At 40.7% G+C, this 16,170-nt stretch overlaps 1 protein-coding gene across 3 annotated transcripts in view; it reads left to right on the top strand.

Moving 5' to 3' along the window:
* The window catches only part of ARHGAP24 (Rho GTPase activating protein 24), a 192,353-nt gene that overhangs the window by 137,577 nt on the left and 38,606 nt on the right, over positions 1 to 16,170 (top strand). For all 3 annotated transcript variants that reach the window (XM_005485331.4, XM_014265860.3, XM_074540829.1), the window contains one exon: positions 14,436 to 14,558. In XM_005485331.4, coding sequence (XP_005485388.2) covers positions 14,436 to 14,558 — 123 coding nt within the window. The remainder of the gene's footprint in view (positions 1 to 14,435; positions 14,559 to 16,170) is intronic.

The raw sequence follows: 16,170 nt of genomic DNA, 5'->3' as shown, positions 1-16,170 counted from the left end.
CTTCATTTCATCACTGCACACTGGAGCAGAGCTGTTGGACGTGATAGCAGAGTCCTGCTGAGAAGCAGTTACTGAAAGAATTAACCTTCCAGTGACCCAGCCTCTGTGGCAACAAATCTGTCTCCCAGACCTAGGAGTGTGGTGTATATTTTAGTACAGTCATGGAAGTTGCCCTAGAAGGTCAAGAGCAGAGATCTGTGAGCTTAGCTACATGGCTAAGCAAAATCTATTTTAGGGAGAAAAGCTATTAAACTGCAGAAATCTTATTAGCAGTCCTAAATGGTAGACTTTGCCATTAGTTTTTTGAATTGCAATCTTGGTATGTTTGAGTTCTTCAGATTCATTTGAGGCATTCTTCTGAGAATTGTGCCTACATGGTAGGAATGCATAGTGACATTTAGTTTAATGAATTGATTCATTACCTCTAGATTTGTTTACCACTCTAATTGTATCATTATATTTCCACTATCGTTTTGAATTAACTTACACTGTCCCCTCAGATCGTGCTGCCACTTTCATTTTCTCTTCCATGGGATGTTGTCTCCTTTATAATTATTTTATCAGCATTTAAATAGTGTTTTACGCCAGAATAATAAGCAGAGTAAGGCAGAGGCATTTGTCCCCATTTAGAGTATCTGAAGGTCAGGAAAATGACACAATTTTCCCAAATTCCTGAGTTAGCAGTAAAGAACTCTGAGACTGTGGAAAACAGGTTTTGCTCTTCTATCCTGTGCCTGATTATTGGAATATTCACGTGGCAATTCAGGCCTACACAGCATAACTGCTGCAGCAGCTGAGTGCTGGGGAAAAGGACAGCCTGGTCACTGGGGCACACGACTGGATCTGTGAGCCTTTGGGACTGTGTTAATCCATTTGTTGATCTGTCAGTGTCCTCCCAGCTGGAACAGAAGTTATTTCTGTAAGTAGTCCAGGCCCCTAAGAAGGAAGGCTCATGGATTACTGCTGCCAGATGCCTTTCATGGCATTGATAGTTAATCCTTCATTAGAGGAGAAGTCATCATGTTCTTTTATGCAAATGAAGTTTATTTACTCTGTGCATATCAGTTAGAGAACAGATGAATCTAAATGTCGAAAGGGCCATTTCCCCACTCAGTCTCTATCCAAGGGCTAAAACCTAATTCACTGGGAGTGATTCTGCATGAGAAGTGAGTCTAGTCAGGTGCTTTAACGAGAGAAATCTCAGCAGAAAATGCACTCCCCTGCCACAGCAGACTCAGGCACCAGCTCCATCCTACAACAGGTGAGTGCAGCATTTGTCAGAGCCTCAGTAGCCTGAGTACAGGAATGGCTTTTCCTGAAGTGTTGTCCCTGAAGTGCCACATGGGTGTACCCAGGTGAGGTTTGGCTTGGCTCATTCAGGTGTGGCTTAGAAGGCTGGCCACAGCCAGCACAATTCTCATTATGGCCTGATTCTTATTATGGACCCTGCTTCCCACCTGGGGTTTTTTAACCTGATTGGAGTTGCTTCTTCCCTTAGTCACGTCACTTCTTTCTCCATCTGTGGGTACTGTAGCAGCTCCAGGTGGAGAGATTTGGCTTTTTGTCTTTTTTAGCAGGTTGTCCTTGGGTCATTCAGCTCATTTTTCATGCCATTCATTTCAAACTCTTTTCTGCACAAAAAAAATTGCCCAACTACTGGGTTGCCAAGGATAAGGACCCTTCTCCCTTTTCGGTGCTGTGTAGTCACAGAATAATTTACAATGCTGGGCATTGGCTGATGTATTTAATATGTAAGGAACATGATGAGATTAACTAGATGTGACCATCTGTCAATCTGCAGAAATTAAGTTGTAATAAGTTTTAGTCTCTTTCCCTCTTTGATTAGGCATAATCAACTTGAGTTTTATTTTTTTGTAGGAATTTATTATGGAATAAGAAGTTCTCCTGTGAATTTTGTGCTTTCAACTTCAAAATGTAGCATGTGTGATGGAAAGTGTATTCCTGTTCACCTTGTAATCAATAAGTGTTTTTACAGTAGAATAATCACAGGAGGCAACACAGAGTTCCAGGGAATTTGCTTAAATCCTTGAACATTCAAAGTGACTTTGTATCCAATTTACTTTCATAACAGTTTGAAAAGTGACAGGGGAAGTATGTTTGCAAAGGATCACAGAGATGTTTTGAAGAGGAATTCTTTGAAAGGAAGTGAAATTGGAAGTGAAATTTGCAGTGCAGGCACCAGCACATGGTTGGGTCTCATCTAAGCATCCTCTTTCAAGTATTTTCCTTTGCCCTCCTTCATTTTTCATTCTGAAAACCTAAGCAGATGCTGGTACCTAGGAGAGCACTTCTGTATCCCCCCAGCACTGGCTGAACAGCCCTTCAAGAAGGGTTTGATGAGATTGGTTGTGCCTCCATGTCTGTGTAGAAGCAAGGAGACCCCCAATCCACAGCCATTCCTATAGACTAAGGCTGTTCTAAGGATTCTGTACATCTGTTGTTGCCTTTGGGCTAGGTAGAATTAGAATTGGAATTCAGCTGTGTGTGATTGCATAAAAAAGCAGCGAACTAAATGTCTCATTTTTGGAGAGGAAACTGCAAGGGGAAGGTGGTTTTGAACTGGGGGCTAATTGCTTTGTGTCTGATACATTGACCTCACAATTTGAGGAGGTTCTGTGGCACGTGGGAAAAGCGACTGCACTTGCAGTGTGATGGGGAACTTCTCTTTGCCTGGCAGCTGCTGGCTGTACCATAAAATACTTGAAGAAATCAAGTGCTGTGTCAGGCTCACCTGGGATTTCTACTCAGCTCTTGGGAGTGCAGCTGTGCCTCTAGGGGGGCTGTGCCACCTAAAAAAACCCTGTTTTTAGGGCAGCCTCCCTCTCTGTCTATGCTGAGTGCCTGGCTACACTCCAAGGGGACTCAGCAGTTCAGCTGGGATAACCATCAGAGTCTGTGTCCCTGTCAGAGGACTTAATGTGGGAAACCTTACAAGAACTGGCACTCACCCAGACTTTGTGATAATTGCCAGTTCTAGCTGTGCCACTGATACTGAGAGTCTTTCTAAGATATCAGAGTCACCTTTCCAAAAAATCACTCAGGATTTGGCAACTTTCATGTACAACATGATATGAGATCCTACAGTTCTCTCTGTATTTTGAATAGATGATGAGTCTTGGTGATGCATTGGGTAATCTCACTGGCAGATATTTCTCTCTTATTGATTTATATCATAACATACTTTTTTTTGGTTCTTGTTTTTTTAAAATATTTTCTGCCATATGTGCTGTATGGTTTAGGGACAGTTGCTTGCTCTGTCTGTGCTCAGCACACTTACCAAGAAAAATATTCCATACCCTCCATATGGAAATAACATCCTCAGTGAATGGTAACCTGTCAGTGAATCAATTACCTTTATTTTGAATGTTTAGACTTAGTCTAAGCATAAGGCAGAATTTTAAAGGATCTGCCATAACTTGGCATTCAGCAGTTTTGTAGATTCTAACGTAGCTGGAGAATCTTGCTAAACTTCAGTGAAATCTCTTTGTCTAACTCCAAGCTAACATTAGCATTCTCTTCTGTTGTTCTGTGAGGACACCAGAAAGTTGTGGCAGCTTCTGTGGAGTGGCCTCAGTTTACAGTGCACATGGTGGTTATGGACAGTGAACTTATCAAAGCAGAGCTGGTGGTAGCCAAATTCCTGTCTGCTGTTTTGTCAGTAGTAGGTATTTGTACATCATCATTAGGTCCTTATCCTACACTTACAACTTCCTCTGGGTTAAGGCTGTGTGTTTCATGAGGGGGCACTGATTACCTAGAGGATAGACGCTGTCTCTTCAGTATTAGCTAATGTCTGCTGAGTCTGTGGCTTTGTTGGTTAATGCATTGTTGTCATCCAGATTATCAGTCATGGATTTTTTGTTGCCTTTCCCATTATCAGACTTGGAATCCCTTCACTGGTGCACAGAAATTTGCCAATAATTGTGTACCAAAATCAGAAATGCCTGTTGGTAACCTCTCAGGTTTGTCTTGTAGTCATGCCTTTACTATAAGGAGTCCTTGTTTCTTCCCTACCAGAAAAATCAAGGATCTTGAATAACTTTTTCTGCTTAATTGCAGATTACTTCATAGATTTACTGATATTTCTTAACAAGTAAATGGGTTGTAGGTACTCACAGTATAATGTCCTTTAAAAAAGAATACTTTGAAATACACTGGGTTTCTTTTTCCAAGCACTTTCTGTTAATGCACTCGGCCAGATACAAGACCCAAGTGATTTTTGTGTGAAAAAAACATTCCATGGTATATGGGCTCCAGCTGTCAAGGCAAAGGTATAGACCTACCAGATTAGTAGTAAATTCACTCTGAGATTATTCTGCCCTCATTATTGAGGGGGGAAATGCAGACCATATCATGGACATGTCTGTGTCATAAATACAGCAGAACAAGACTGAAATTATGTTTCTGCTCATCCTGCTCTATTGCAAGGTGTGGGAATGGACAGAACACTAAGCTCTGTTTGTGCTTTGCAGATAACTGGTGTTTGATGGCTCTTTCCATCAAAGAAAGCTGTGCTTGAATCTGACATTTCAGGGACTGAGATGTCTAAAGGACTGGAGAGTTGAGCTGATAATTCATTAAGCAGCACACTTTTGTTTAAGTCAATATTGAATTGATATCCCAAAATAGTGCCAAGGGGCACAGTGTTTCTGGCTGATTTTAGATGAGCTGTGGAACAAATGTCCTGAGCTGATGGCTAAAATCTCCTGCTACTTTAGATAAGCAAGGTTGTCTTATGCTGAGACCTAACACTCTATTAGGTAATTGTTTTTGGCATATGTCAATTAGCCCACATGCTTTATTGAATAACTTAGTCTCGATTTATTTACTGAACTGCTAAAACATGAATTTGCATTATTAAATAAGTGATGCTTCAATAAAATTACATGTATGCATAATATATACTCGCTCATTTAGGATATTTGCATCCTTTTACTTTTGTATCTATGCCACAAAGAGCTGTTATTTTTATCTGGGATTAAATTTGAATGAGCTAAAAGGACTGGCTGCTCTCTGGGGAAATGAAGTGTTTCTGTGTTTGGATCTAACTCAGTGCAGACTGGAAAGCACTGTCCAGAAGCAGGGAGGAGTATGGTCAGTTCCTGATGGAGAAAGGAAACTCTTTTTCTTGGAAGCTTTTGGAAAGACATTATCTATCTGGTTACAAAATAATTGTCTGTAAAATTAGAAGGCATGCAATGTCTTCTGTGTTTGGGGCAGTTCACTCTACTTGTGAGTAAGCCGCTGTATGAAACAGAATTTTAAAGTGTCTCAAGTTATTGCTGTCACATTCACATTTTCTGAAAAATCCCTTCACCCAGGATTTTTCTCCTGGGAAGCTGAGAAGCCTCAGAGAAAAGGAAAACAATTCTTATCTCATTTGCTTCTCCTGTGTTGTGCTCACATGTGGAATGTGTTTGGAGATTGCTTACCCACAGGTGATTGTTTCATTGGACTCTGGTGTGAGTTGTTTGACTCTTTGGCCAATTGGGGCCAAGTTGTGTCGAGACTCTGGAAAGAGTCATGGGTTTTCATTATTATCTTTTTAGCATTCAGTAAGTATCTTTTCTGTATTCATTAGTATAGTTTAGTATAGCATTCTTTAATATAATATAGTATCATAAAATAATAAATTAGCCTTCTGAGAACATGGAGTCAGATTCATCATTCCTTTCTGCCACGAGGGTCCCAGCAAATACAATATTATGGCTTAGTCACAATTTGCTGTCCTGGGATAATGGATGGCTGTCTCCTGATGGAAGTTCTTTTGGCTGACCTCTGTGAAGAAATACCACATGAATTTAGCTGGTTTGTACTGAGTTAATTCCCCACCTTGTGTTGTGCATACAAGAGCATGCTTAGACTGATAAAAGAGCATCTCGATCTTTACCTGCTGAAGGCTCAGGGCATTCCATATTCATGAGGAACAGAGAGCTTAATGAATGGATGCTGAGAGCTGGAGAGCTTAATGAGTAAATGCTGAGAGCTGAAGTGAGCATGTGCTTTGAATGCTGTTCTTGTTAGTCTCTGAGAACAGCCTTGCTCTGGCATCCTGACATGCTGGCTTTGCAGCCCAAAGTTCACATCCCAGTGTGTATATAGGTAGGTCCTGCCAGTCCCTAGGTGAATTTACACTTGAGGACTTCCATTCAGGTATTGATCCTTCCTTTCTTAAAATCATCAGAAGTTTTAATTTCCTGCTAGATCAAATGCCATACAAATATGTGCTGTGGACCTGACCTTTCAGAAAAATCCATTTCAAGTTGAGTGTTTGCACTTCAGTGCAATTCATGAGAGGCTGAAGAGCAAAGAAAGAATTTGGTAGTGCAGGGCAGTCATTTCCCCAGCAGCAAAAGCTCCAGGATCTTGGTTTTTTTTCCCAAAACAGAGTCCTAACAGTCAAATTCTTTTAAAGCATTTTTTACATGTTTGACTATGACTACACCAGCAAATGCATGGGACTTTCTCCCCTCTTTCCTTAGAAGCTTAGATATGTTTGCAGAGACTTCCCCTAAAATCAGCTTGGAGATCAGCCAGATTTCAAATAACATAATGCTCATTTTGGTGTCCAACCTGAGAAACTTCAAAGAAGGTTCTTACTCTCAAAAGACAGTAATTTATCTTCAAGACGTGTCATGTGGGGCACAGAAAATAAGTTGCTGTATTAATTTGAAATTATGCTTTTCTCTTAGAATAAATAGTTACAACAGGTAACAGTGAAGTCGTCCACAAGTTCTTGCACTGCCAGTGATGTTTGACATTATGTGACCCTCAAACTCCTCCCTTCATAGGTCACTGAAAAACTCATGTTCTTCTTTCTTTGCTGTTTATTCTAGGAGGTCTCAAACAAGTTCTGTTGTCTGATAAGAACAAAGCTGTTGTTCAGAAAATAAATCTCTCTTGTCTCTGTCCCCAGGAAACAAGCACTGATGATTTGATGTGTTTTGTGTGTACAAGTTTTAACTAAAAAAGCCACAGTAGATTTTTAATGGTTTGTGGCATTAGGCAAAATTCTGCTTTATTTTTACTTTTTTAACTCAAAATTTCAGAGGAAAGCTCTTTATGGTTGAAGATTTGGAAATAGGGCACTGTAACAGCACTGTACATTTATATAGATAAATGTGGCATGCAATGGTTTTTTTTTCTTTAACGGAATCAATATTTTATAAGTCTCAAGTTCTAGTAGTAATGAAGGATATAGAGGAGTGGATATCTAATGGCCAGTCTCTTGGCTTTTGTTTATTTATGCTTTTCCCATCTTTCTATCATAAAAAAAAGCCCACATGAAATTCCATTGCAAGAGTTAATGTGTGCTCAGGGGCTGGTAAAGTGCAGAGCTGTGATGGGGTCCACACAGATTGATGGACTTCTATTAAAACCTGTAAACAAACAGTTCTGTGTGGTGTGCCCTGAGCAAGAAGAGAGATGAGATTTTTTTCAAGTGAGAGTGGCACTGGGAAAGGGCAGAACACAGAAGCGAACTGTGTTGGCACCAACATCTTAGAGACAGGGAAGGGTGGGATGAACAGACTCTGTAAAATAGGTGCCACTTGGGGTCTGTGGATGAGGAAGAGGTGGAGGATTGTGAAATCTGTTTGAAGCATAGCAGAAGTTCAAATTAGGAATAAAGGAAGAGCAGCAAAAACGTGGGGGGAAGAATGAGACATGCCTGAAAAGATTAAAGGACTCTGAAAACATTGGAGCTCTTACATTGTGCAAGGGATTTTGTGTCTCTTTTCCTTACTAATGATGTCTTTCTCATACAATTATAACTGTTGATGAGCAAGCATCCCAGTTCTTTGCTCAGGTATTTAAGCAATAATTACAGCTATGCAAACACAAAATGCTTAAATATGGCACTGCCTTTATGCTTTTATTGTGCAAAACACTGAACTTACTCTTACAGACTGATGGTGCTGCCCCTGTAGCCCTGCAGCACAGGAGAGACCTGCCTGTACAGTGTTCATTGTGTTACTCACGAGGAATTCATTTCCTGAGCCTGATTTCAGATATCTGACAGCAGCTGGTTCAGTGCTTCATGAAAACAGCTCATTCTGTTGAAACAGCCCTGCTGTCTTCCAGGCATTCTGCAAGTGGGGGAATTGTGCTAGAGCACAAAGCCCACCAGGGAATGTACTTGTGCTAGCAATCTTTTGCCACTTAGCACTTAAATTAGGCTTCAGCTTTTATGTTGAAAAGCTAATATGCCCCTTTAAAAAAAAAAATACACCCATAGTTTAGAGAACTGCTGTTGCAGATTATTAATGTAAAAGATTGGCTGGATAGGAGCAAGAGAATGTTATATTTGTACTGAAGTAGTTAAAAAGCAGTATCCTCATTACTGACTTGTTCACAGTTACTTGATTCCCTTTCTAGGAAAATGTGTTAATTCTTTGTGAAGAGAGAAATTTAATAGGGCACCTGATGTGGTTTGCTAGTTAAAAAAAGGTGATTTTGATAGGTCTGTGTTTCAAAGCTGAGATTTCTCAGTGGTGGTGGCATCAGTCAGTTAAAGCACAAGTGTTTTTCCAGACACGTCTTTGTCCTTTACATGACTCAGCAACCTTGAGCCAGACAATGACAGCAGGTAGAACAGGGCAGTCCTGGCAAATTGGAATTGGAATTGTAGTTTGTAGCTCTCCCTCAACACAATCTATTACCTCTCGTTAAGGCTTTAGAGGTAATGCAACTGTGTAGTGTTCTTCTGAAGACATGAGTTTTTGCATGGTCATTAAGAACCATTGGTTGTCCAGACTTTCTTTTTTGTAGTTAAAAAAAAAAAACAAACAGCAGTGACTTGAACTTAGGCTGTGTAGTCCTTTTGTCATTCTCAGATGAACAGAGGGAAGGCTGTAAATTCTTGGTCAAGTTTTACACAGTCAGGAAGAACAGGACCAATTACCAGGCATATGCAGAATAAAGAAGCTTTTTAGAATTCTAAATAAACAAACAAAAACACAGAAAAAATCCCAGAGAGAGTAAGTTTCAAGTAGCTTTTTCTCTTTTGGTTTTCAACTTGGTCTTTTGAGATGCAGCAGTTGCTCAGCCTTCAACACAGATTGTCACTTGCTATGAAGAAAAGTTCTCAATGAATCCTGAACCCAAGAAGATATTAAAATCTCATTAAAATACAATTGCATTCTGCAGCTTAGCTCCTTGGTTTGTCTTTGCTCAGCCTATGCTTCAACCAAGTTTCTTGCAGTTAGGGTTTTACACTGTCCCACCTATGAACATGAAACATTTTAGTGTTTAAACTCATCTGCCAGTTCCATGGCAGTTTGAAGGATAAATTGTCAGCTCAATGCAGGAGCCCAAATCATCCTTGAAATAGGCCATGTGTGATTTTCATCACACTCAAGGTGCACAGGGCTCATCAACAGAAGGAGTGGCCAGCAAAATAGTTCTTGCATTTCATTAAAGTTTAGCAACTATGATGGAGTTCCTTGTCTCATTTGAGGATGGATGGATTCCATAGTTTCCAGCTTTGGTATGTGGAAGACAAACACGTGGATTTGAACTGCAGCACATCAGTGTGCCACGTCAGACCTGTGCTTAAAGCAGCTGTGCTTTTACTGTCAAGGTTGGGTAACCAAAATTTTCTGGTTTTTTTTCTTGAACAAGGGGTTTCATTAAGAAAAAAGGAGAATAAGGTTGTTCATCTTGTTCCCTGGTACTCTGTCTCCTCAATTTGCTGAGATGAGTTCTTCTTTGGATTAAAATGTCTGAATACAAATGCCTAAAATGGAAGTTAATGAAGGAAATCCAGGTGGGTTTTTCTAGAGACATAGATTAAGTATGTCAGTTAGTGTACAGTTTATTTGCAGCAAAGGGGAAATTTTAGGAACACAAAGTGTAATGGAAGAGCTGTGAATTTTATCATGATTTTTGGTGTTTTGCTTGTGAAGAAATACTAACTGGAGTCCTGATCAGAAATGATAAGTCACCCAGTTTAACCATTCCCCTGAACAGAGAAGAGTATGCCAGGAGGTGTGGAGAAACGGGAGTTTCTGTTTGAATACTATATGGAAGTGCATAGTGTATTCACTTGAAACATCAGAATTTTACTATTTACCATTTAATCAAATTTTACTACGTATCATTTTCCTGATGAGATCAATATAAAGCATTCAAGGAGGAGAATGTTTCTAGAGAAAACTTAGTGAGTTGTCTTGTAAGGCCAGTCTGCCTTTCATATTCATTCAGTTCCCAAGCTGAAGAGAGTATGGGTTTCAGAAACTGTGGCTAAGAGAAATGCACAAGGGAGTAGAAAACTGTTTAACTTTGAAATTGGTCCCCAGTTTTATTTTAATTTTTTGTGTAGAATGAGAATGTTCTTGTGAGGTTGGCTGTGACATTCTCAGCTCAGAAAAAATTGGATTAATCCTAGTTTTTTGATGTTCCTTCTGGGAGAAAATTCTCTCTTAAACAGTTGGTATGAATTTAATCCTTTCACATTCCATTCTCAAGAAATGCTGGAACCACTGTTCACAGGAAATCCAAGATCCTTTTAAAAGGACAAAGGCAATACTTCGTGCAGAGTTCAGCTGGAGTACATCCAGGTAAAGGAAAGGTGTTGGCTCAGACAGGAAGAGTCTACAAAGTAGTAAAAACACCTTTCAGGACTGGATGCCAGAATGTCTGTGCCTTCTCCTTTAATGGACGGGCTGTAAGGAGCTGCAGAGCTGCTGAGCCTGGTACTTCAGGGAGCAGTCCCCCCTTAAATGCAGTGCCTGCTCCCAGTGCCTCTCCGAGTGGGAGCTGTGGTGCTGCGTCACCAGCACAGCCTGGTCCCTCTCCTTTCCCCTGCGGAGTGGATCCCTGTGGAATTGGCCTCTCTGTATTTTTATGGTAGTTTTGGAGTGTGGAGTTTGGTTTGGTTTTTTTTCTGGATGCTGGCAAGAGTTGTTAAAATCTCTAGCTGGTACTGGGGGTACCAGCAGCATCAGTCTGTGGGTCAGTGAGCCCCTGAGCGGCAGGACAGAGCACTGGGCACTGTATGGGTGTTATGGATAGATCCCTTTAATGAATAAGAGCTCCTTTCTGCTGCTGCCAAGGAAATAAAGCGGATTAGGGTCTGGTTAGGGCCACAGGAGTAACATTGTGTGATGGTACATTGTCATTCTGAGACTCCAAACTGTGCAGATCCAATTACTTTTGGCAGTTTCCAGAGGCTGGAATGTACAGGATATTCACATCAGTGGTGCAAACAGCAGCTTTTCATCTCAAACAGGCCAGAGTCAGCTTCTTTGGTCAGGTGGGTTCTACTCTTCCAGCTCCTGTGGCATCTGCAAAGTAACAAAGGGAAAAAGATGGGGAAAAGTGGAGTTCATATTCCAGTCCCTTGAGTTGGTTGTGCTGTTCACAACCAGGCCACATCACACAGGCTCAGGCATTTCTTGGACTGCGAATGCAGGCAGGGAAAATTGAGAGGGCGTAACCTGAAACTAGAAAACAATATAGGTAAAATAGGTTATGGTTTACACATGGAAAAGAGTATGGATTTACATCTGCAATATGACTTCTTGCTGAGCACCATTTTCAAGTTGATGTTCTTAATGCTGATATCTGTGGTATGAATAGATGTCTGATTATTGGAGATGATGGTCTCCTCATGCTTCATTGTGGTCATAGCAAAAGTATTAGAAGGAAAAAAGAATGGAAGTGGATGTTCCAAACAATGTCTTTAACAAATGTCCTGCAGAACTACTGAAGATTCGGAAAGGTCCTAATTCTGTTTTTGTTTTTCTGATATTTCTTATCTGAGATGACTTCTTTTCCAAATCATGGTCATTTCTTCTTGTCTTATCTTGTAAATTTTGCATTTAAAATATGCTCTCACTAAAAATTAATATTTGCAGTAAAACACAAATCCAGGTGCTATTGTGTCCCAAAAAATCTTTTAATGAGGCTTTAGTTAATGAATAATATCTACACTAACACACAAGTAGGAGAACCCTGCAAGATCCAATATTGTGTGTGAAAGAAAGGGATGTGAATTACAAAGTAGCTCCAAAATTGCTATAAAATGATGAAGCTCTTTCTGTTAGGAAAGCTTCACTTTCTCATTTCAAGGTAATGTAGCCAAACATTATGCTTTCCTTCTCTGCAAAATCAGGCTGATTGTGTGTTGGCTCAGTGGGTGTTTACCTGAGCTAAAGTACTGCTCTGGAATTCATACTGTAAATAAGCTAGCTAGACTTCTGGGATTAATCCACTCTATCTGGAGAACACCCTCCAATTTGTCATAACATGGTAACTTGGTAAATACTGCATCATCTGTTAAGCAAGTATTACATAATCTGTTGAATTTAAATTTTCAGGCTATTAAAAGAATATGGATCAATCTGGCAGCACCAGAGTACCATCACGTGTCATATTTTTTGTTGTCTTTGTAGTGAAAAAGCCACGTCACTACTTTTTTTTTCATTGCTGGATCTGATATATATTATGTTTATGCATGTTTTTTGGGGTTTTTTTTGAGTGGCAGCTTGCAAGATCCTAGTCCACTGAAATGAAAAGGAGCTGCAGTGCAATATGATAAATAATTTCTTCAGGTTTTATAAGCCACCGAAATGATTCAATTGTGGTGCATTATTTTTCCTCTGTGCTGATTTTATTACTATTATATTTAATAGCTGTAAGAATATATTGAGGTTTTATGCTTCTATCCTTAATTTTTGATCTTTTTAGGGTGAGAAGTATAGATGATGTGTAAAATACTGTTGAAGTAAACTGAAGGATAGTATCATGTCTCCTTTTTGTCCTTGAATGAGAAATCTGTCATCTTTCTGGTTTAAATGGATATGTAAAAGGTAAAAATGGGGAGCAAGTTCCCAGGGCCTGTGGCTGTGTGTTTTCTGCAGGGCAGGGTTGATGTGGAACGTTAAGGTCTGGGATTCTGATGCTTCCCTGTCCCCTTACCCTCATTCTCTGTGGTAAAAAGGATGGAACGGAAGTTAACACGGAAGTTAAGTCCCATGTTTTGTCCTGACCTTGGGCTAGTCACTGAAAAGGTTTTTAAAAAAACTAATCTTGATATTTTTCTAGTATTGATATAGGTTCATCATTACTATATCTTGAGAAAAAAAAAAGCAGTGTTCTTTAGACTTTTAAAGTGGTATGGTCTAAAATGTACTGTAGTTCAGGTTGTTGCATTATTTGTTTTGATGCCTTTTAGGGTAGCATAGGGCATATGAATGGCTAAGTTTTGGCTGTAGAAAACCAGAATATCTGTTTACCTCCAAGTTAAATTTTAAGTTTTAAGTAATGATGCAATCATTAAGAATAAATTTTCAGTAGAATCTGCCAATGTCTGGCTTTTGTATTCATCAAGTTTCAGTTAAGTCTCTTTTACAGTTGTGTGTCCTAGTTCTGTAAAGCCTGGTCTACAGGAGTAATTAATACAGAATACTTGGGCCAGGATTTTCTAGTCCTTAAGAAATTTCTCTTTAAAATCCTAGCTGTGTGAATGCCCAGCACTAAGCATGGCACTCTTCCAGGAGCAGTATTCCTGTTGTAAAGAGCAGAGATATTTACTTTAGATATCACTAGGATAAAAAATGGGAATGTAAGAAGCTGGAAAGATGTGAATACAGGACTGACAGGATTTCTAGGTGCATTGCATTCGTGTGTGAAGTACTGGTGTATGCCCTTGGCTCAGTGAAAGGGCATTAAAATGCCACTCTTTTTCTGGAAGGGTTTGGCATTCTGCAGTGCTGGAAAGGTGGTTTGAATCCTCAGTGCCCTTGCACTAAGGTGCCTTTTAGAATGGAGATGAAACAGTACTACAGGTCTGAAAACATGGAGCTGTGGCAAGCCAAGCTCTGGTTTTGACCTTCTTGGTGTGGGCCCATTCTTTACAGAAAGGATAAAAAGGCAGCGTGTTCCCTTTTAATCTAATCCTCATCAGAGCTGTCCAAGGCAGCGGGCTGTGCCGTGTCATCTGCCTTCTCCTTAGGGAGTCACAGCAGCACTTGGGTGTATCAAGTGTTACTGCCCTGAATGTGGCACAGTGTGTTCCTGAAAATAAGAATGGAGTCATCCCCACTTGTTCAAAGCACCCTTATCAGTCTCTGTATTTATTCTCTCCATCATGGTACAGTAACTGCTGCAAAATTTCCAGTGCGTGTATCAAGTTACAGATTAGTGCAGGCCCCCGTGGTTCTTGGAACAGCATGGGGCTGTTTTTGTTTACTGATGACATTTATCCTCTCATTTCCTTTTGGAAGCATGACAACTCCTCAGTGTCTCATGGGGAATGTACTTACAGGACCTTCTTTTCATGCCATGTCTGTCAGCGAGCACTGCACGGTGTCCACGTCTGCTTGCTCTGGTGCTTCCAGCAGCCAGAGTGGCAGGAGCTTGGCTGGGCAGGGAAGCCAAAGGGTTCCTAAGGCAATTGTCTTGTGTTGCAGGAGCAGACCGGGAGCGGATGACAGCCAATCATGAGACCTACCTCCTCATGGCGAGCACGCAGAATGACATGGAGGATTGGGTGAAATCCATCCGCAGGGTTATATGGGCGCCCTTCGGAGGAGGTGAGTCACCCAGGGAACATGCACTGCTCACAGATGCACAAAGGCTCACAGGGGCTCTCCTGCTATCTCCGAGTCACAGCCAGGGTTTGGAAGTAAAGAGGAGAATGGTCTAGATATTTCCAGAAAAGTGGAGTAAACATGTTTCCATGCAGAGGGCTCAGTTAAAAGACTTTGAACTGTCTGGAACCGCTTCCCTTGGTGAGGGTAGAACATGATAGTGTGAGGGGAAGTTTTAAAGAAGATTGGTCTTGTATGAAATCAGCTTTCCTGCAGGGTAATTCCTTTGGTCACCAGCTGAAAAACCATCCATGGTGTTTCTTAAATGCCTGTTGGAAAAGCTGTCAGCAGTTCTCCTGCCAGTGACAGCTAAGAGCAGTAATAGTGTTATATAAAACTGTGCCTCAGAATATTAGCACTAACAGTGTGGGAATTTGATTGGCATCTCCAGTGATTTCAGTAGTACTGAACCAAAATTTATCATTGGGAGTCTAGTTGCCTTTTATAAAAGCTCTCTTACATTGAATGGATGGCAAATTATTGTACTAATTTTCATCATTACTATTCTGGTGATAATATCTATATTATAATATGAGTGTGATTGATACTCTTGCACAACATGTCTGTATGTTAATCAGTCTGTTGCTTGGACCTCTCAAATCTCTAACTCTGAGGCTAGAAATATTTTCTTACACCTGTATTGCAGCAAATGAATATTGTTGTCTGCAGATTGCTGGCAAAAAGTCAGGAGGGCAGGATTGTCTGTGCTGTTTCATGATCAAGAAGTGCAGTTATCAGTGAAAACTCTTTTTGCTGATTTCTGTCTCTGAACTGCTGGGTAGAACACAGGAGGCAGGAGGATGGACTAATGGAAACTTTAAAGAAAACTTTTCTTGTAGGTCACTCATCTTCCTTTGTGCTTTATTCAGATCACACAGTTTTTAGGACAGGACTTTGGCCTCACTGGTGGGCTGCACTGAGGGACTTGGCCAGCTAGGGCCTGCCTGGCATCTCTGGAACATGACTGCCTTCTCCATGGCTTCTCCTGGGAAAATGTGCCTTGAAAAGATGGTGCAAATCTGTCATGTCACTGGCATCTGGCCCTTTATGTTAAATAAGATGGCACAATCCTGAATCTGGGAGTGTAGGTCTTAAAATGCTTAAAAAAAGGAAAACATACCAAAAAATCCCAAAACTCACCACATGAAAGCTTTATCTTAAAAGGCATGAACTGCTACAGGTATAGGGACTTGGTTTGGGAAAGAGAAGATCTAAGTAGCACAGTCTTCTGTAGTCAAGGCTAGGTAAGAAACCTGGTTTTTACATAGCACAAAGATTACCCATCCCCAGCTTTCTCTGCAGAAAGCAGGCCTTGTGATGAGCTCCTCAGCATTCTCCTGCTCCAGTCCAGTGGCAGCATAAGCTGCTGTGGCAGTAATACATTTGGAGGCTCAGCAGAAGTGGGTTTTTCAGAGAGTATCTTTGTGGATTTTTGTGCTTCCTGCACCACAGTATCTTTCTATGGCAGATAATAGGGAAAGGCAGCCTTGCTGTTCTCCTGCAAGTGGAGGTGTCTCCACATGTCACAGGCAGGGAGCTGCCATTAGGTGAAACT

The sequence above is a fragment of the Zonotrichia albicollis genome, chromosome 5 (genome assembly GCF_047830755.1).
Source record: "Zonotrichia albicollis isolate bZonAlb1 chromosome 5, bZonAlb1.hap1, whole genome shotgun sequence".
Classification (NCBI taxonomy): domain Eukaryota; kingdom Metazoa; phylum Chordata; class Aves; order Passeriformes; family Passerellidae; genus Zonotrichia; species Zonotrichia albicollis.
This window is presented reverse-complemented; position numbering and strand designations above follow the sequence as displayed.